At 44.9% G+C, this 20,276-nt stretch overlaps 2 protein-coding genes across 5 annotated transcripts in view; one reads left to right on the top strand and one right to left on the bottom strand.

Moving 5' to 3' along the window:
• The first annotated feature begins 179 nt into the window (after window positions 1–179).
• AP3M1 (adaptor related protein complex 3 subunit mu 1) lies at window positions 180–16,984 on the top strand. Its single transcript, XM_079975356.1, has 9 exons — window positions 180–292; window positions 4,307–4,582; window positions 5,944–6,115; window positions 7,003–7,140; window positions 7,907–7,992; window positions 9,844–9,977; window positions 12,177–12,384; window positions 13,844–13,988; window positions 16,070–16,984. Exons 2-9 carry the CDS (start codon window positions 4,310–4,312, stop codon window positions 16,168–16,170), a joined length of 1,257 nt encoding a protein of 418 aa, XP_079831482.1. The 5' UTR covers window positions 180–292; window positions 4,307–4,309; the 3' UTR covers window positions 16,171–16,984.
• Window positions 16,985–17,145: 161 nt separating this feature from the next.
• VCL (vinculin) overlaps window positions 17,146–20,276 on the bottom strand; it is a 94,301-nt gene continuing 91,170 nt past the window's right edge. For all 4 annotated transcript variants that reach the window (XM_079975113.1, XM_079975114.1, XM_079975115.1 and 1 more), the window contains one exon: window positions 17,146–19,425. In XM_079975113.1, coding sequence (XP_079831239.1) covers window positions 19,279–19,425 — 147 coding nt within the window. In that variant the 3' untranslated portion in view covers window positions 17,146–19,278. The remainder of the gene's footprint in view (window positions 19,426–20,276) is intronic.

Here is a 20,276-nt window from a genome sequence, read left to right as displayed (position 1 = left end):
CGAAGTTCGCTGCGCTCCAAAACTCCGGAGCGAGGATGCATCGTTCCTTTTGGACTAGGAAGCGCAATGGAGATGGCAGGGCCATTTCCAGGAAGGCAGGCGCCCGGGCCTCTTCCAACCGCGGCTTGCATTTCAGTGCAGGCAGTTTGCAAGGGCGCCCTGCCGGGGTGTGGTTAGCGATGGGGCTGGCCCCATCGGAGGGCTTCGCAGCCATCTTTTTGCCAGCGCTGCTGCTGTGTGGCTTGGCTTGTGCCGGATCCTGCTGCTCTAGAGTCAGTTTTCCGCTTGGAGGGTGAGTTGGTGGAAGGTTCGTGCGTAAAGGCACTTAGTTGCGCGTAGTTACGTTTCAGTTGGAGGTTAAGACTGAACTGGCTGCTTAGGATACAGTCCCTGACCCCCGCCCCTACTTTCCTGGAGAAAGCCCCGCTGCATGCAATAGGGCTTACTTCTGAGTAGACATGCTGAGGCTTGCGCTGTCGGTGACTCTTTGGGTGGTACCAGCTGGTTAGAGAACTAACAGATGTTTCTCCAGGCTGCTTGTAAAAAGAAATGCGATTCCTGGAAATGCTAGAAATCTTGCTGCTACTTCTGTAATCCTTTGCTGAACTAATTTGGAGGTATTTTCAACTGTTGCGGGTTTGTTTTGGGTGGGGAAATGAGACGTGAGAAATACAGCTGGTCGCGAGGGTTGCATGCACGTTCACCGTTGAGCTAATGGCAGCAATATAACTTAAATTACATGAGGGCTGAAGTTCTAGGTGAATGAAATAACTGGGCTGTTTCCTTGTAATTTGGAAGATGCTTGTTTGTCCTTTAGGCGTGGCAAGATGTAAAAAGCAAAAGACCAAAAAACAAACAAACAAACAAACACCCATATACATTTCCTCCTCCAGCAGTACCATAAAATAAACTTAACTGTTGTTACACAAACCGGCCTTCACACCAGGCAGTGGTTAAGGAATCTTAATTACATGTTTGTGTGGCGGCCACTGGCAATTTATAGTTTGCAGCTGGCTAGCAATCCAGAGCTGGAAACCCTAGCTTGAAATGGATATGCAAACAATGGTTTGTGCTATTGGATAATTGACAAACCAGAACAGCTGATGGACTATAGAGATAGGAAAGAAAGGAGGGTGATCCAGAGTGTTGTCAACACCTTCCCTTCCACATCTGAAGCTCTTTTTAGGAATTAAGGGTGCTCTTGTCTGTATGGATGCTGCACAAAGCACCCAATGAAATATTTCATTATTAGGCTGGGTTATAGTAATTGAAGTCAAAAGTAGCTTCTGCTTTGGGGGATGGTGTTGTGTTTAAAGCACAAGGTGCTCATTCTGTTGGCACTGGAATGCACTGGGAAGGTGTTTCCATAATTATTTCACTACCTCTATACAGCTGTCTGCTGAATTTCTTTGCCTTTAGTGTAACTAGGAGAGGAGCAATGGAGCACCTGCTGTGGGCAGATCCTAGTAAGGAGTGCAAAATAGGCATCCAATATGTTGACAGTTGTTAAATTAATCCTGGATTATATCATATTTCCTTTTCAGTATAAACTAATGTTCAGGACGGTAGTTGAAAAGGCAAGTTCTGCTGACTCAAAGGGTTAGTTGGGGCAGTGGTCCTGTTGTAGCATTTTTTTTTGCTGCCATGCTATGTCATGAGTCAGATTCGTTTTCAACTTTGCAATCTTTCAAAACAAACAAAAGGCCTCTACACATTCCATTGGTACAACCAGGGCAATAGCTTTTATATCTCAGTTTCTATCCTAGTGAAGGACAGTCATAACCATATGACACCTAGCCAGCTTTTGGCAGATCAATTTGGGAGCAAGAAAAATCACTGAGATGTGAAATATTGAAAATTCATTGGTAGCATCCTTAAAAGCCCATGAACATTTTCATCAGTGCTACTGGCAGAAAAGGAAGCTCTCTGTGATTGCGTTGCAAATTGCAAAGATCTTCCAAAGACATTAATGGTTGTGTAATGTATTGATAGCTATTAAAAAGACATTAATCATGTAGAATTTTCTGTTCAACCTAGAACAGTAGGGCATGTTTTTGGGATGATACTGACTTGCCCTGAAGAACTTGCCTCAAGCCCTCCAGATGTTGTTGAACTCTGTTTCCCAGCAACCCCCAAAAAGCTAGGCACCAAATGGCTCCTTAAACCAGGGTTACAGTTGCCAAAACAGAATGCCCAGTTGCCATTTTGGGGCCAGATGGCTCAAAAGTCGTATTTTTCACTACAGCTTTTTGGTTCCTGAAATTCATTCTGATTGTGCAGATATAATATAACAGATGGTGTTATTATTGTGTGAAAACAGTCAAGATCCAAGGATTCCCAGGCATGCACCTCCAGATGATGGAGACATCAGATACCATCCTGGTGCATAGGCATTTTCATTTGCTCACAAGTGGCCAATAGCCAGGCCTGGAAAATTTCAAACGCTGCTTGCAGATATTGTTGTACTGCAGTTCCCATAATCACTGACCATTGGCCCTGCTGGCTGGTGCTAAAGGGAGTTGGAGTAACAGAATTAAAGCACTGTGGAGATGGAAGGGACATCAAGGGTCAACTGGTCCAAGCCCCTGCAATGCAGGGATCTTAACTAGATCATACAAGACAGATAACTATCCAACCTCTGCTTAAAAACCTCCAAGGAAGGAGCATCCACAACCTTCCAAGGGAGTCTGTTCCACTGTCAAACAGCTCTTCCAGTCAGAATGTTCTTCCTTATGTCGAATAACATCTGGAGGGGCAGAGGTCCCCCACCCCAGATCTACTCCATCACTCTCTGAACTATCCCTCTTGAACTTCCTTGGTCCTTCTTTTGAAGCTCTGTAAGTCAGTAGTTAAGGGGACGCAGGTGGCGCTGTGGGTTAAAGCCTCAGCGCCTAGGGCTTGCCGATCGAAAGGTCGGCGGTTCGAATTCCTGCGGCGGGGTGCGCTCCCGCTGCTCGGTCCCAGCGCCTGCCAACCTAGCAGTTCGAAAGCACCTCCGGGTGCAAGTAGATAAATAGGGACCGCTTACCAGCGGGAAGGTAAACGGCGTTTCCGTGTGCGGCTCTGGCTCGCCAGAGCAGCGATGTCACGCTGGCCACGTGACCCGGAAGTGTCTCCGGACAGCGCTGGCCCCTGGCCTCTTAAGTGAGATGGGCGCACAACCCCAGAGTCCGTCAAGACTGGCCCGTACGGGCAGGGGTACCTTTACCTTTACCTTTAAGTCAGTAGTATTAACTGCAACTTTTGCTATTGCTACTGAAATTTGTTGTCTCTTGAAGATTTACTTGCAGAGCCTAATTCTGATTTGATACACAAATAAAATCTAAAGGCTATGCCTGGCTAGCTATTACTATTTCCTCCTCCAGCTAAGTTCCATTGAAGTTTCACTGAAGACTGTATCAATGAAAGTCTGTGCAAAAACGGGGTTTGTCGACTTAGCAGACAAAGAATACGACTTGCTACTTTCCCCAAGGCTGAGATTTTCTAACTGGTGTGTTCCTTTCGTCCTGTTAGGTTCCTGGAAAATCTCTTGTCATGGAGCTTTAAAACATGTGGTTTTTACTAATGCCTGAAAAAACCTTTCATAAACCGGCTGTGTAGATAGTAGTAGCAAATTTATTAAACCAGGTAGCACACTTTTTAGTATTTAAGTAACGCCTTTTACAGTGGCATATTAAAGATAATAATGCATTAGGAAATAAATGGGGAACTTCAAAATGGCTGCTACCATTACTCTTGATTTGTTTATCTTTGCTTAAAAGCAGCTGGCAGTAGTTAGTTTTCTCTTTGAGCTCCGATAAGAGCGTCTTACCTCGGCGCCATCTTGAAAGAAGCCCACGATCGATTAGCAGTTCCAGCTGGCAGTAGAACCCAGATGACTCTCATAAACCAGTAAAAATTGCTATAATGAGAAACTACTTAGGTGTTTTGTAAACGTAAAAGTAAAATAAAAACCTCTGGTGAGTTTAACGTAGGACTTTCCATACGTTGACTCCAGCCAAGTGGTATTTAGCTAGTCTGCAAATTGTTTCAGATGCAGCTCTGCAGGCAAATTTTCCTGACTTCTAACTTGGATTACCTTGCAGAAAATTCTGAGTTTCAAAGGCTGGGCTTCAAAGGATGGGTTCTTCCACTGACCCTCTTCCAAACAGCACACAGCAGTTATGTTTATATGTAGCCTGAGCTACCTCTTCTAGTGTATATGGCTCCCCAAAAGTTGTGGGGGGGGGGAGGGAGGGAGGGAGCAGATCAACAGCCCAAAATCATTGTTTATTTGCATTAATGTGTGTGAATATGTCTCCAACAGAAAATGATCCACAGTCTGTTTCTTATAAACTGTTCTGGTGATATATTCTTGGAGAAGCACTGGAAGAGCGTTGTCAGCCAATCTGTGTGTGATTATTTCTTTGAAGCTCAGGAGAGAGCGGCCGATGTTGAAAATGTGCCTCCTGTCATCTCCACGCCTCACCACTACCTCATCAGCATCTATCGGGATAAAATATTTTTTGTGTCTGTCATACAGACAGAAGTGCCGCCACTCTTTGTCATTGAATTCCTTCACCGTGTAGCAGACACTTTTCAGGTTAGTCTGTGGAGCAATTGTAGGGTTTCAGAGGGGAAACGAAGGTCTAATTCCTACGAGTTGCAGGCCTTGGGGAAGTTCTTAGCCAGGTATAGGCAAACTCGGCCCTCCAGATGTTTTGGGACTACAGTTCCCATCATCCCTGACCACTGGTTAGTTAGGGATGATGGGAGTTGTAGTCCCAAAACATGGGGAGGGCAGAGTTTGCCTATGCCTGTTCTTAGCCATGTGAGCATTCCACAGGGTGCTCAGTTGCGTTTAAATACACTTGTCACACACTCTGGCCTGTTTGCCTGGAGCAGGCTTCCTCAAACTTGGCCCTCCCGATGTTTTTGGCCTACAACTCCCATGATCTCTAGCTAGCAGGACCAGTGGTCAGGGATAATGGGAATTGTAGTCTCAAAACATCTGGAGGAAGCCTGGCCTGGAGGATTCCTCTCCCACTTTTATATACAACAAGCATTTAACTTTTAGAAATGCTTTGTTTTCTACAATTAACTAGTAATGTAATGAATTAGCCCAGAGTGGGTGAAATTGGGTAACTAGAATAGAAATAATTTTAGTCAAATACAAAAACAAAGTGGTAGTTAGCTTTTTTTGTTGAGAGGGGCTATTGCTAAGAGGAGCATCTGTCTATATTAGGGGTGGCAGACTCTGACAGGTGGGAAAGGCAGCTCACCTAAGAATTATAGGCGCCACTCTAATGTCACAGGTGGGTTGCCCTGGCCACCTGTCAAAATTCTTTGCAGTCCCATCTGAGCATGGGAGAGCAGGGAAACAAGTGGACATCAGCTCTGGCAAGGACTGCTCCATTGCATTGCAATGGAGAAAAAATATCAGGTCTGCTTGCTTTTGCTGCACTCAGCAGTTCATCTTAAGTGTGGTTCAGAAAGCTTGCAGAGCATTAGGCTGTGGCAGTTGCTGAATATACAGTGGTGCCTCGCAAGACGAAATTAATCCGTTCCGTGAGGCTCTTCGTATAGCGGTTTTTTCGTCTTGCGAAGCAAGCCCATTGACAGCTTAGCGGATTAGCGCTATTAGCGGTTTAGCGGCTTTTAGCGATCAGCTGTTAAGTGGCTTATCAGCAGATCAGCTGATAAGCAGCTTAGCAGCTTAGGAAAAGGGGGGGGGAAGGGGAAAAACCCCGCAGGAACTCGCAAGACATTTTCGTCTTGCGAAGCAAGCCCATAGGGAAATTCGTTTTGCGAAGCACCTCCAAAATGGAAAACCCTTTCGTCTAGCGGGTTTTCCGTCTTGCGAGGCGTTCGTCTTGCGGGGCACCACTGTAACATGGTTTTTAGGTGAAGGAAAAGCTTTTAACTGGAATAAATTTCCTCCTTTGCATCCTCTACTTGGTTTAGGATTACTTTGGAGAGTGCTCAGAGACTGCAATTAAAGACAATGTTGTTATTGTCTATGAACTTCTTGAAGAAATGCTGGACAATGGCTTTCCTCTGGCAACAGAATCCAACATCCTGAAAGAGCTGATTAAACCTCCCACGATCCTGCGCTCCGTTGTCAACTCCATCACAGGTACCACGACAGCTTCCAAACCCAACTAGTTCTTAGCGCTCTTGAAATCAAAGGCTTGACCACTTTGTGCTTCTCCCAAAAAGTTGGTTTGTGCAAATTCAGGAAGAGAAACCTTTGAATGTTTCTTAAGTTCCTGAGCTATGAGAGCAGGATCAGATAACATGCCCTCCGCCTTTGAGAAACTGGCTAGGGCTGATGAGATTTGCATCAGCCCTGTTGGCTGCTCCTGCAAAGGAGGGCCAGACCTCTTATTCCGTGACTGCTAAATTTATCCATCATCATCATTTGCTTTGCAGGGGCTCTGTCAAAGAACTATGTAGTATTTACCAGATCAGCCTATCCACTTGCTTGTTGACACTCTCAAATCACTCCAGATGGCACTGAGGCTAGGGCTGGGCGATATATATATATTGATCTGGCAATATATCATGAATCATGATGTATGTGCGTGCTATGCAAAAATCACAAAGTGGGAAACACCATGAAGCCAGCCAATGCTCTACATAGCTCCATCCTTGATACATCAAGATGTTTAGCTGGTTATATATTGCAATGTTGAAAACCAGATATCGCCCAGCCCTGGCTGAAGCAAGATTTTCCTTGTTGATTCTTCTGCAAAGATTATTCGTCCATATACACGTTGGGGAAATTGGTGCACAGTGCCTTTAAAGATAATGTATGCTTTGTACCAGTTTACCTCGGACAGATGTTAAGCTAATTGGCATGTAGTTTCCTGAGTCCCTTGTTAAAAATCAGCATTACGTTGCCTACTTTCCAGTCATTCAGTAAGGAAGGTGGTGTTTTGTGTGTGTGTATGACAGGTTTTTTTGTTTTCTTAGGATATTGATTTCTTACTGGTTTCTTTTGGCTATTCTTGTATTTCCAAGGCAGCAGCAATGTGGGTGATACTCTTCCAACCGGGCAGCTGTCAAACATTCCCTGGAGAAGAGCAGGAGTAAAGTACACCAACAATGAAGCTTACTTCGATGTGATTGAAGAAATAGATGCCATTATAGACAAATCTGGTACGAGGCTTTCAAATGTGTGTTCTTCTCCTTGGCAGAGTGAAATGGAAGAGTTAGAGCTGGGGTAGTGCTTCACAAATAGTCTTCAGTAATATCTTTTATATCGTAGCTTGGATTTCGAAGTGCTCAGTGAAATTTGATATCTTAGTAAGCCTACTTTACAGGGTTGTTGTAATGTCAATATTAACTACTCACATGTTGTAGATAAGGGGCCAAGGCCGAAACTGAATTACTTTCTTAAGACCGCTTAATGAGGTCATGGGAGGAACAAGATTTGGAAATGGCACAGCTTGTTCTAGCAGCTATGCCACAGTTGCTAAAAAACATTTTCAGTTGTTGTGGCAATTCAAAAACATAGCCCCAGGGCAAATAATATCCAATGAACTGAAGTCTGCCTGAAGCACATTAAATTACCGTGTTTTTTGCTCTATAAGACTCACTTTTTCCCTCCTAAAAAGTAAGGAGAAATGTGTGTGCGTCTTATGGAGCAAACGCAGGCTGCGCAGCTATCGCTGAAGCCAGAACAGCAAGAGGGATTGCTCCTTTCACTGCACAGCGATCCCTCTTGCTGTTTGGGCTTCTGAGATTCAGAATATTTTTTTTCTTGTTTTCCTCCTCCAAAAACTATGTGCGTCTGGTGCGTCTTATAGAGCGAAAAATACGGTAGTTTATTCACTTGCATGGTGCAAATGACTCCTTAAGGTGTGATCTGCTGATAATCCTCTTTTAAGAGATCGCTCTGTGATCTTTCCTTCCTCGCTGCCAGGCTCCACAGTCTTTGCAGAAATTCAAGGGGTCATTGATGCCTGCATCAAACTCTCGGGGATGCCTGATCTTTCACTTTCTTTTATGGTAAGTCGAGTTTTTGTTTATAGTGTGTGTGCATATTCGTTCTAAATAGTAGTAGAGGTCTGCATTCACCTGAACGCAAATAGAACCCTCCGTACAATCGTGGATCCTCAAGCAGCTGATTGGTGCTGTCAGCGAGTTCCGCTTGGAAAAAAAACAGTCAAGATCTCACTTTGGTTCCTGATTGGTCTTTTGTAGCCATGTAGGTATATGATATCAGGTGTGGGAGCAGATGGGCATGGTTTGTGGGGAAACTACCCAAATTACTATTAGTAATTTCTATACTTCATCCGGGTTAAAGCCTCAGCGCCTAGGACTTGCCGATCGAAAGGTCGGCGGTTCGAATCCCTGCGGCGGGGTGTGCTCCCGCTGCTCGGTCCCAGCGCCTGCCAACCTAGCAGTTCAAAAGCACCTCCGGGTGCAAGTAGATAAATAGGGACCGCTTACCAGCGGGAAGGTAAACGGCGTTTCCGTGTGCGGCTCTGGCTCGCCAGAGCAGCGATGTCACGCTGGCCACGTGACCCGGAAGTGTCTCCGGACAGCGCTGGCCCCTGGCCTCTTAAGTGAGATGGGCGCACAACCCCAGAGTCCGTCAAGACTGGCCCGTACGGGCAGGGGTACCTTTACCTTTACCTTTATACTTCATCCAGTGATGACAGGTTGGTTTGCAATATAAATTGAGGCCCAGCTGGGCTTAATCAGGCTTATGGGCCAAAGGTCCCCGCATCCCTGCCTTAAATAACAGTGAATGAGAGGAATTAAAGTAATTGTGCAGGAGAGGGATCCACTATCCCAGCACTAACTGTGTTGGACAGACTCCCAGCAGTGTGTCCTTTGCCTTGTTACTGTTGCTTCTGGTGGCTCTGGCCAGCCTAAATCTGGGTGAGTGAAGTACCCATGATCTAGATTATTCAACCCATGAGAAGGGGACTGCCGTCTAAGCTCCCAGTCTGCACCACTCAAGCATCAGCCTGCCTTTTCCCCTACCTCCTGTTAACTTAAAACCGGTACTGTATTTCAAGCTGTCAGGGCAGTGTGGAGGGAGCCCTGTCCCTGGGTGGCAGAGAATCCTGCTGTGCCTCAAATTCTAAATGCAGTAAGTTCATTAAAGAAGGGAAAATATATGAAAGGCAGTGAGTATTTATTATTCATTTATTTAAGCACCAACGTGCACAGTTGTGTACAGAGAGTCACTTTGGGGCTCCATGAAGTGCCCAGAAAAAAAGGAGAAAATAACTTGGGACGGAAATGAGTAACAGCCTAGGGGCGATCCACCGGCAAAGGCTAACTGAAGCACTTGCAAGCTGCATGTAGGGAATGAGTCTATTATAAGTGCCAGGAGTCACCTTGAAGGTGAGGAGGAGGCAAATAAGTGTATTATGTGACACAGAGGGACTCAGGTCTATCACAGTTTGTGTGTGTGTTTTATACACAAATGAACGCGAGGGATAGAGGTTGGCTCTTGAGAGTTGAAGCATAGCACTCATCCAAAATCATTAATCATTAACTAGTGCAATCCTATTCATGTTGACTCAAAAGAAAGTCCCACTTAACCCTAAATTAGTTTGCATAGGCTTGCAGCTATTGTCTCCTCCTATCTTCCAAAAACCTTACTAGTTGGCACATGACAGTGACTTGCCAAATACCAAGGCAGTGAGTTTAACTGGGCCAGGTTTTGAAAATCTCTAGATTTGCCAAGATCAATGTATTCTAATGAATATGAGAGAAAAACATTGTGTTGCTCCGGGATGAATAATGAAATCCTAAAACTGTAGAGTTGGAAAGAACCCTTAGGTCATCTAGTCAATAATTAGTATGACTGAGAAAGTGTTTATCTTGATTCACCTTCTATAGAATCCAAGACTCCTGGATGATGTGAGCTTTCACCCCTGTATTCGATTCAAGCGCTGGGAGTCGGAAAGAGTGCTCTCCTTCATTCCCCCAGATGGAAACTTCAGATTGATTTCCTATCGAGTCAGCTCACAAAAGTAAGTCTGAAGATGAGGGGCTGTGTATATACACAACAGTTGTCTTTGCTGTCATCCACGATCCTGCTAAACTCTCATCTTTTCGTTGGTGCCGTGTGCATGCTGATACCTTTCTGTAACCTGCATAGTTTCTAAGACAGGTCTTAGAAACACAGGCTAATATTGCTTATTATTTCTGTGCCTAACAAAAACTGAGCATCTCTCTGCAAAAAATTAGGCAAATCCCTACCCACAGACTCAGAAGTGGTTTTGTTATGAGGATCCCATAGTTTGCTGAAAGCCAGTTTACACTGTTGATGAAAGCCAGTGTGGTGTAGTGGTTAAGAGCGGTGGACTCGTAATCTGGTGAACCGGGTTCGATTCCCCGCTCCTCCACATGCAGCTGCTGGGTGATCTTGGGCTAGTCACACTTCTCTGAAGTCTCTCAGCCCCACTCACCTCACAGAGTGTTTGTTGTGGGGGAGGAAGGGAAAAGAGAATGTTAGCCGCTTTGAGACTCCTTCGGGTAGTGATAAAGCAGGATATCAAATCCAAAGAAAATGACACGCTCTCTCCAGTTCACATACCCATTCACCTGTTGTCAAATGAGGGTGGGTGACATTTTGGTGGGTTTCCCCCCCTAATTTAGGTGTAAATTATTTTTAAAGGTTAGGATTTTTTTCACCAGTGGTGGGAGTGGCTGGCTTTTTCTCGTAACAGTAATGGAGGTTTTTTGGTGACTGCCATTTCCACCCTCCATGGCATGTATGTGGGTTACTCAGGGAGGTTGATAGCAGTCACCGAGACAAACTCCTTTTGTTGTTATTTTAAAAAGCAGGGAAATCTGTTAGTAAGCCAACACCAGCTATGCGGAACAGATCTATGGCAGAACATTTCCAAGATTCAAAGCCATTTGTCTAAGAGTTTGTCTAGTAGTAGTCTTGCGGCAATCTCTCATGTCCATTTAGTATAACTGTACTGTAAATTGTGTTTCTTATTATTAGTTTCAACTGTTTTATTGATTTATTGCATAGTTGTATAGCATACTCTGTTCTGAAGCGGAGAAGGTCATGGCTGCCTGGGAGTGGGCCCCAGCCAGCAGAATGGCTGGGACAGGTTCCAGAGTGGGGGATGCACTGGGACACCTGGTCTTAGTGATCACGGGTAGGAGGAGGAGTTACGCTAGGACCAGACCATGTCATTGCTGAGGAGGCAGGTTTAGTCGTTGTTTGAAGACTATCCCGGCCTCCAGGTCTGGCCTTGACCAGAAGGATACTGGAATCAACAAGGGAGACCTACATGACCCTAAGGTGCTGCTGTGCAATGCCAGGTCAGTGATTCACAAGACCACCATCATCCGCAACTTGATCGTGGATGGAGGACTTGACCTGGCATGTGTAACAGAGACTTGTTTGGATGAGGCAGATGGACCTGTTCTTGCTGCTGCTTGTCCACCAGGTTTCTCTTATGCACAGCAACCCAGGTCATATGGGTGGGGAGGGGGGTTGCAGTGGGTTTTAGGAAGTCAATAGTTTGCATCAGGTGTCCTATTGGGAAGACCCAGTTTTCTGAGTGCATGTTCTCGAAGTTTGGCAATTGGGGCAATATGAGATTCCTTTTGGTGTTCCTACCTCCCCGCTGCACCAACGATTCTCTCCCTGAGCTGCTTCAGGTGGTGACAGATGTTCTCCTGGAGACACCTAGTTTGGTTGTCCTAGGGAATTCTAACATCCATGCCAACACAACCTTGCAAGGGGCTGCTTGGGACTTGGTGGAAAGCGTGGCCTCCATGGGGCTGTCCCTGAATAAGTTTGGCTCAACTCATAGCTGCATACATGCCTTAGATCTGGGTGGGAAAGAGAGTGGAGGGGCTGTAAGGCAAACTAGATTTGGGCTTGATTTATAATACAGGGTGAGAGAATCATAGAATTGTAGAGTTGGAAGGGACCCTGAGGATCATCTAGTCCAACCCCTTGCAATGCAGGAATATGCCGCTGTCCCTTATGGAGGATCGAACTGGTAACCTTGGCATTATCAGCACCATGATCTAACCAACTGAGCTATCCAGGGAGTGCAAGCGGAACCAGGAGTTCACTGTTCTGACCACTTGCCTTCATTCATTTACAAGCCTCCACTTCCCAGTGTGTAAAACAGCATCTCATATTTGTTATGTGTCCACACGGTTAATGACTGCATTTAATCTCCTTTTTGAATGTATAGTTTGGTGGCCATCCCAGTATACGTGAAGCACGCGATTGGCTTCAAGGACAACTCATCTTCGGGAAGATTCGATGTCACAATTGGGCCCAAACAGAACATGGGGAAGACGGTGGAAGGAGTCCTCATGACCGTTCACATGCCAAAAGCGGTGCTCAACGTGAACCTTACAGCCACACAAGGCAACCACACGTTTGATCCTGTCACCAAAGTAAGTCCTGTTGTCCTCTGTGGGTTCTATAACCCACCTTTTGTATAATTTAGAGGGGCTTGCTCCAATGAAATGAAAAGGGGGTGGTGCTGCCATGTGTAATGGAGCATTGGACCAATTCATATGGCCGCTTCACCTTCTCTAATCTCTGCTTAAGTGTGCTCACCTTCGACTGCCTTATGGGATGCTGGGAACACGTGACAAGACACCTTTGGGATGTATTCAGCACTGTGCAAGCAGCATTCTGCTTATGAAACAGGATCCCCCCTTCCTCCCTTCTCCCTATGCATCCCCCAAAATCTCCATCCAGGGAGTGCATGGGGGGCGGGCTTCAGAGGAGAGGAGATAAGGGAGAAGTTCCATTGCGCAAGTGGAAATCGGCAGCCTAGGATACAAGCTCACGCCTCATACTTGAGCTTTCCTTGCTGTTTCACACAACTGCTTTACTTGAATACAGCCTTGCCCGTGTGAGCTAAATGCCTTGTCATCACACACACACTTACCTAACACAGGGATGTTGCAAGTGTAGCCCTGGCTTACGGTTCTCGAGCAAATGATTAGAAATAGCCAGGTTAATGACACTCAAGAATTGCACAAAATTTGGAGTCCTGTAAATCTTTCACTCGAAAGGGTAAGGCCTCGTGACCATTGTCTTCCCTGTACATCCCACTGACTCCTCATTTTTCTGCTGATTTCTTTGCCTGCTAGAAACATTGCAAAAACAGCTGGGTGCAGAATAAAACCTAAAGATTGCTTATTGTGCATGAATGTCCTCAAATGGATATTAATTTGGGTAGTTATTTTGCATTCCATTTGCCTCGACTGAAACAAATGTTTCTGGCCAGCTTTTCTCCCTCAGCTTCTCAGCTTGTCCTATTAAGGTTACAGTCCCAAGTACCCGATTTAGCAGTAAATCCAACTGAACTGTGAGGCTTACTTCTGAGTAAACATGGATAGGATTAGGGTGTGAGGCTGCATTCATGCACATGAGCCCTTGTAAATCCTGCTCAAACAAACAAAGAATTCCTTCCAAGCAAACAGGGTTAGGGGGTGAGGATCAGGCTCGTTCTTGGAAAGAGCCCCAAGTGTAAGAATATTCTGTTGCTTTCTTTCCCTTGTTTCTGTTGCTTTTTGGTTTAGAAATGTAGGTTAAGAGCTTGCTAGCAGCAACAAAGCCGATTGCTTCAGGATCCTCAGCCAGGCCTTTAGCGTGTATCCTGTCCAGCTTTTGCGAAACAGTTTTCTCTGTTTTTGCCCTGCTTGAAAGAGCAGCTGCTTCATCGCAAGAAAGCCGCAAGCCGGTTCAAAACTTCCTGGAAGTGGGACAGGGTGCCTTAGCCAGTTATTTAAATCTCATCTTCAGGACATGCACACTAGAATATGCGGGTGACAGTGTTGACTTTGTTCACAGGAAAAGCAGTTTGGAAAGGCACTGTTACCACTACTGTTTGTTGTTTAGGTGTTAACATGGGATGTTGGCAAAATCACCCCTCAGAAGCTGCCCAGCCTTAAAGGGGTGGTAAATTTGCAGTCTGGAGCGCCCAAGCCAGAAGAAAACCCCAACCTGAATGTTCAGTTCAAGATACAGCAGCTGGCTATTTCAGGTAAGGTGCTTATCCCATTGGCCTGGAGCAGGACTTAGTGTTGAATTTCTCTCCCAAACTTCAGGGAACACGCAGCAGGTTGGGGTGAACGTAAGACTTCAATAGCATATTTCAGTTCTTGAAGGCGACATGCTTAGGCAGATTGGCCAATTCCTGAGTTTCAGCTCACAAGCACAGCCAAGAAGCAGGAGAGGAGCTAGCTTTCTCACCATGCGATGGGACAAACAGAAGGGGCAGCAAACTGCAAGGAAGTTGAGCAAACTGCAAAACAGATGTAGCTCTCACCAGCTCCCCACCACCACCACTTTCTCTCATACAAGAGAGATTGTACTGTATGATGACGTAAAATGTGTTTTACGGAGGAAAAAGTACTTTTATAAGGAGATAATGTTTGCGTGAAGTTTGGGTTTAATTCTGAAACCACTGGGCTGACTGTTTTTGAGAAACCTGCTGGAGCTGGAGCTTTTCTTAATAAAAATAAAAATCTGATTTAAATCAGTATCTAAAAGTATCCACCCTATCTCCTGCAATAAAGGCCGCCCCCTCTACCTCTTATCTGCCACAAATGGCATTTCAGTAGTCTGTATAGAATGTGGGGTGGGACGCAGGTGGCGCTGTGGGTTAAAGCCTCAGTGCCTAGGACTTGCCGATCGAAAGGTCGGCGGTTCGAATCCCTGCGGCGGGGTGCGCTCCCGCTGCTCGGTCCCAGCGCCTGCCAACCTAGCAGTTCGAAAGCACCTCCGGGTGCAAGTAGATAAATAGGGACCGCTTACCAGCGGGAAGGTAAACGGCGTTTCCGTGTGCGGCTCTGGCTCTGGCTCTGGCCAGAGCAGCGATGTCACGCTGGCCACGTGACCCGGAAGTGTCTCCGGACAGCGCTGGCCCCTGGCCTCTTAAGTGAGATGGGCGCACAACCCCAGAGTCTGTCAAGACTGGCCCGTACGGGCAGGGGTACCTTTACCTTTACCTTATAGAATGTGGGACCTGCAAAAATACTGCAGTTTGTCCACCAGGAGGAATGTTCCTTTTCAAGGCACCAGCCACTCCTTCTCCAGAATACTAAGAGCTGCATAGTTAGGAAAGGGGTGGTGCAGAGGGTGGCCTATTTGGCACTTCCCATCTCCCAAAGGTCGGTGAGCACACTCAGTCTTCATTGGGCTCTTCTTGGGTGGGGTTTGCCCCCTTTTGAACTTTAAATAAGTTTTGCATTTCTGCATACTGCAGAGTTCATCTGAACACATTGACCCGGCCTCCTTGTTCCTTAGCAGTCCCATTTTGGCTCCAGTCCTGTCGATAATCAGTCACCCAGGTTTGCTATTAGAGGAAGGAGCTGTCTGTTTTGCTGACTGCAGAACTGGGCTTTGGGGCACAATCTTGGCATCCACCATAAAGAGTGTTTTTTCCCCTTATAGCTATGAAGATAGCAAATGTCTGATGCCTGCTGAAATCTTAAAAGTCTCAGAAGTGGCTGAAGGTTGCCACTGCCTAAAGGGCTGTGTGTGGCCTCAGAGCCCTGTTTAACGTTCTACCATGTTCATATTTTAGTGGGGTGGTTCAGAATTTCACCTTCTATAATATTACAAGATGAGCACTTATAGACATCATTTTCTCTATGTGATGTTTTGAATTCTGCATGTTTTAGTAACTAAGTTACAGTGTGGCATTTTTAATAGCAAGCGACAAATGCAATGAATAATCTAACTCCATGACTAGCAAAAGGGGGCTAATTTGAACAAATTCAGCTGTTCATGGTGCAGAATTGTAACTTGAAATTGACACATACCCAGTTTACCTTTCCCACGCTGATGCTCTCTAGTTATTTTGGACAACAATGCCCATTATCTTTTACTGCCGATTATGGCTGATGGGTATCCAACAACTGGAGGGCACCAGCTTGGGGAAATAAAGCTCATTCCAAGTTATATCTCCTATAAATTGGGAAACTGGCTACTCTGAAGGACTGACTTGCTGTCAGTAGTTGTGCTGAACAGATTTTTTTCATGAGGGGGTTCCTCCGTTGTAAGAGTTGGACTTGTGTTTAAAGATTGTGTCCCTAAAACCTATCTTGTTCCTTATTTCAGGGTTAAAAGTAAACCGCCTTGACATGTACGGAGAAAAGTACAAACCGTTTAAAGGTGTGAAGTACATCACAAAAGCAGGGAAATTCCAAGTGCGAACATGAGACTCAAGATCCCTGCTTTCTTGGCAGATCAATGTTGGGTTTTCTTGGGATTCCCCCACCCCAGTTGAGGGGAGACTCGGTGACTCCAGTTACACTAGATGCCAGTTTTAACAGTACCTCTTGATTAGACTCATTCCCATGCACTACACCTCTTCAAATTAAATCATAGTTTAAATAGGTCTTTATATATGGCTTTGAAATTAACTTTCTGTAACAGTTCCCTTTTGTGGGCCGATGGGTTAAATGACTTGTGATTGCAACTGAGGACTGTCTGCAGAGCCAGCTAATACGGTACACTGCCAAGCAAACTACCAAAGCACAAGAGGAATGCAGGAACTTCTGGAAACAGAGGGACACACCCACACCCACTTTTGGACATCGCTGAAGGTAACTGACATTCTTCTTATAGCCTGTTGGAAAGATTATTAGGGCATGTCACTTTCTAAGTCCTATTCAGAAACAAAAGGGAGGGGGCAAGGGCACAGTCCTCTGGCCAGAGGGATCTTCAGTGGTACGAACAAGGCTTTCCCTGCAATGTTTACAACATGCTGCCTTTCAAACCTAAACTGTTTTTTGCCTTACAAGCTTGTGCATTCAGCAGACAATCTGTAGCCAATTCTGGATTTTTTACAACTTGCTTTACTTTGAAGGTGAAAAATGTATGGTAGTGGAGTCTTTGCATTGTCCAATAGGTGCCACCACTTTGGAAAGTTTTTTTCCCCCCTCTACGCAATTTGTTTGTGCCATGCAAACCTCAAGAGCAGCTTAACAAGGTTGTACTATTTGTAATGAAATAAAAGGGAATTCAGCTGTACTTGCCTGGTCATTTGGTTAATTGAGTTACTGAAATGCGTACACAATGAGCTTTCATTAAAAGGTTGTGCATTTAGTGCTGGCGCTACTGTGCCAAACAGTCTATATTCAATGAGCAAAGTCATTTCCCCTTCAAACCTGAAAATACTCACCTAAGTGGACTTTTTATACAAATGCATTTTATTTTGTTTGAACAGAACAAAGAAGGTTGAAAATATTAGCATATACAACAAAATTCTGGTTTATAAACAAAGGTATTTAGTGGCAAAATGCTCCTAACTGACATTCAAGTTTGCTTCATCTTAGGTCTGATGAACAAGTGTTCAGGAAAGCATAAATTGCATAAAGTGTGGAGGATATTAACTTCTATAAAAGACTTTAGAACTTAGTAAAACATTCTGAAGAAATATCCAAGGCAAATATGAGTCAGAGCTTTCCTTCAAACATTCCTTAACAAAAAGCAGTCTTTGGTATAAACCGTCATGTAATTAAAGGCATTAGTAATATTGCATTAATACAAAGTCAAGCTATTAAATGGTGATGATTTTAAAAGCTCGTGATGAAAAGGCTGGACTATATGTTGGTAAAAGACATTCAAAGTCTCCTCTTCCTGCTGAGTTCATGCAAACCAAGCAAAGGCAACAAGGCATCCAGACTAAGGCTGTGATGTTCCCTTTCATCTTCTGGTTGTGGCTACTTATTGCCAGAAACCTATGTGACAATTTTGAGTACCGCGCAGTCACTAAGTATTCAGGAAAAGGTGGGCAAGCAAATTCCCTTGCTCTAGGCAGTTATAAAGAAGTCATTAAAAGGTCATTTCTGGTTTGTTTTTTTTAAATCCCTTTTAAATGGCACCAGAAAGAGGGGGCACAGAAGTTAAGTTTGAAGAAACTTTTAGCAGGTAAACAAGTGCCGCCTCTTAGCACTTCTATAGGTCTCCTGAGCATGAACTTCTGTTGCGTGACAGCATAGGGGCACTGCAGCATCAGTACATAATTTATTTGCAAATACACAAGCAATTCAGAAGTAGGACTAGTGATTTGCGCAGGAACATCGCCCTGTAAAAGACAAGAGGTGCTCTTTCATTAGTGTCAGTGGCGCTTCTGCGAGAGGTATCTCTGATGCACGGGGCCCTAAATTATCTGCTCTATGCAACTGCAGAAGACAACGGTGTGTAGATCAGTACGAAAATAAAGTCAAGCACTAAGCATCCTAAGTTTCCCTACCATGGTTGAAAGAGAACATTCCATTTGCCAGCCAATTCAACTGATGAGCACTGGATTTGAGGAGTGTTTCACTGTGTAAAAGCCCAAAGTGATCATTATTTGTGTTACCTCATAGGAGACGTTCTGCTTTCGTACCTTCTCCAACACATCCCAATGGTGATTGGCTAGAACAGAGAAAGAACTGTTCCGCTGCTAAAGCAAGCAGGATAATCAAAATGAAACCTGATATAAACACACATTTTTGTCCTATGGTACAATTTTAAAAAAAGGGCAGGGAGGACAAGCAAGACATAGCCTCATGCCAGTGGGAACAGGCTGAAATATAATTTAAAACTCTCCCAGCTGTTTTGTTCCTGACCAAAGAGTAAGGGATACTGCATAATCTCTCCCTGCTCCCTCTCAATTAAATTCTCCAAACATTTATTAGTGGTTAGTTTCATCACCAATAAGGTGTTGAACTGACTAATGGCTGGCAGCTACTCCCAGATTTTGATGGCTTTGAGATCACTATTGGGCAGAATAACGAGCAGCAGCTTTTGAGCACAGCACCTCTTCCCTTACAGCAAGGGAAAACTTTTGAAAGAAATGAAACAAACTCAGTAACACACTGGTTTTTTTAAAAAGTTAGAGGAAAGGGAGCAGAAAACGGAAGTGCTGGACTGTTCTGTCTTCTGATTGTCCCTCACAATAGACAGCTAAGTAAACCAGCTTCCCAGAGTTTTCATCCATGCTAAAGTGAAATCTGCATATACTGCCTCTTCTAGAAAACCACTGGAATATGCTGCAGAACAGGGAGGGGGAACTGAGGTTACAGAGTTCATGAAAACAGGAGATATAAAAAACCCTCAAAAGCAAAGAGAGAAAAGCTTGTCGTTGTGAAATCTAATTGTGGTGAGGTTAGATACCAAAGGTAGCTCAGCACACTTATGAAAGCCCTTAAGAGAGGGAGTTCCAGGGGAAGGGGCTAGTTTTAATCGCTCAAGCACCTTTTGGCTGTTTACAGAATTCTCTTTGCTCCAACAAGGGGGTTTTCTATTAAAAAAAATAGGCTTAGGGGAAAGGCAGCGCTCTACTGGTACCAAGGAGTTTTCCTGACCCAGCGTAGAGTGAATCCAGCATCTGTTCTTATTTTAATGGAGGCGGCCTCAGCTTCCCGAACTGTTTCCTTGACAGATTGCATAAGGTTCTGGGCGTTGTGAACCAACATCTCCGTGGCCTGCAGAAGAGAGAGTTGTTTGAAAGCACTTTAAAAAACAACAACATAAAAACCACACAGGCATTTCCAGATGACAACCTGAGAGCATGGCTCATTTTTAGAATAAAGAGCATCAACTAAAGAGGCTGAACTGGCAGCAAGCCCATTCCAGTATGTGGGCATCTAACAAGGTCTCAAGAACTTCATGCTAATATTTAAAATCTGGCTTTTCATCAAGGGGGGGGGGGAGCATCTGAAGACAAGCTGTGTGCTTTAACAGTGTCAATCCAATGTCCAACCTGAAAATCATGATTCTAAAGCACCACGCACAGCCCAAATGACACCAAGTATGCAAACATCTGACAGAGATGTTTTTATTTTAGTGGAATTTTCCACTCAGCCTCCCTGTGCTCCCTAATAGGAGCTGGAGTGCAGCAACATCGGGGGGTGGGGGGAGACCACATCAAATACCTTGCCATAGACTATTCTGGAAAATGCCAGCTGTAGGTTCCAACTGTTTTGCCCTATATGTGCCAATACAGCTCTTAGCTGCACATAGTGATCTCCGGCTGCGCGGGCAGTGATTGGGACATTCACATCCAACAGAGTGCTGAGAGACAAGTTCATGGGATGTACATTCAGCTTCTGCTCTAACCCCTCTGCAACTAGCTTTGCAAAAGTATTTCATAGAACTGTAGAGTTGGAAGGGACCCCGAGGGTCATCCAGTCTAACCCGCTGCAATGCAGCAATCTCAGCAAAAGCATCCTTGAGAGATGGATGCCCACCCACTTGCCTTACTCTAAAAAAAGAACAACATGCATCTGTAAGAAGAGCCCTGGGGAGGTCTGGGAAAGGTCCATCTTCTCCAACA

This window comes from Podarcis cretensis (genome assembly GCF_951804945.1).
Source record: "Podarcis cretensis genome assembly, chromosome: 5".
NCBI classification, from domain to species: domain Eukaryota; kingdom Metazoa; phylum Chordata; class Lepidosauria; order Squamata; family Lacertidae; genus Podarcis; species Podarcis cretensis.
The sequence above is the reverse complement of the archived record's forward strand: the minus strand, read 5'-3'. Positions and strand labels throughout refer to the sequence as shown.

What these genes read in the sequence shown, in the direction of transcription:
- AP3M1 (XM_079975356.1), top strand. Translation starts at nt 4,310, where the DNA reads ATGATCCACAGTCTGTTTCTTATAAACTGTTCTGGTGATATATTCTTG. An exon ending in CGTTGTCAACTCCATCACAG is followed by an intron (nt 6,116 to 7,002) that starts GTACCACGACAG and finishes TGTATTTCCAAG; the next exon opens with GCAGCAGCAATGTGGGTGAT. An exon ending in ATCTTTCACTTTCTTTTATG is followed by an intron (nt 7,993 to 9,843) that starts GTAAGTCGAGTT and finishes CACCTTCTATAG; the next exon opens with AATCCAAGACTCCTGGATGA.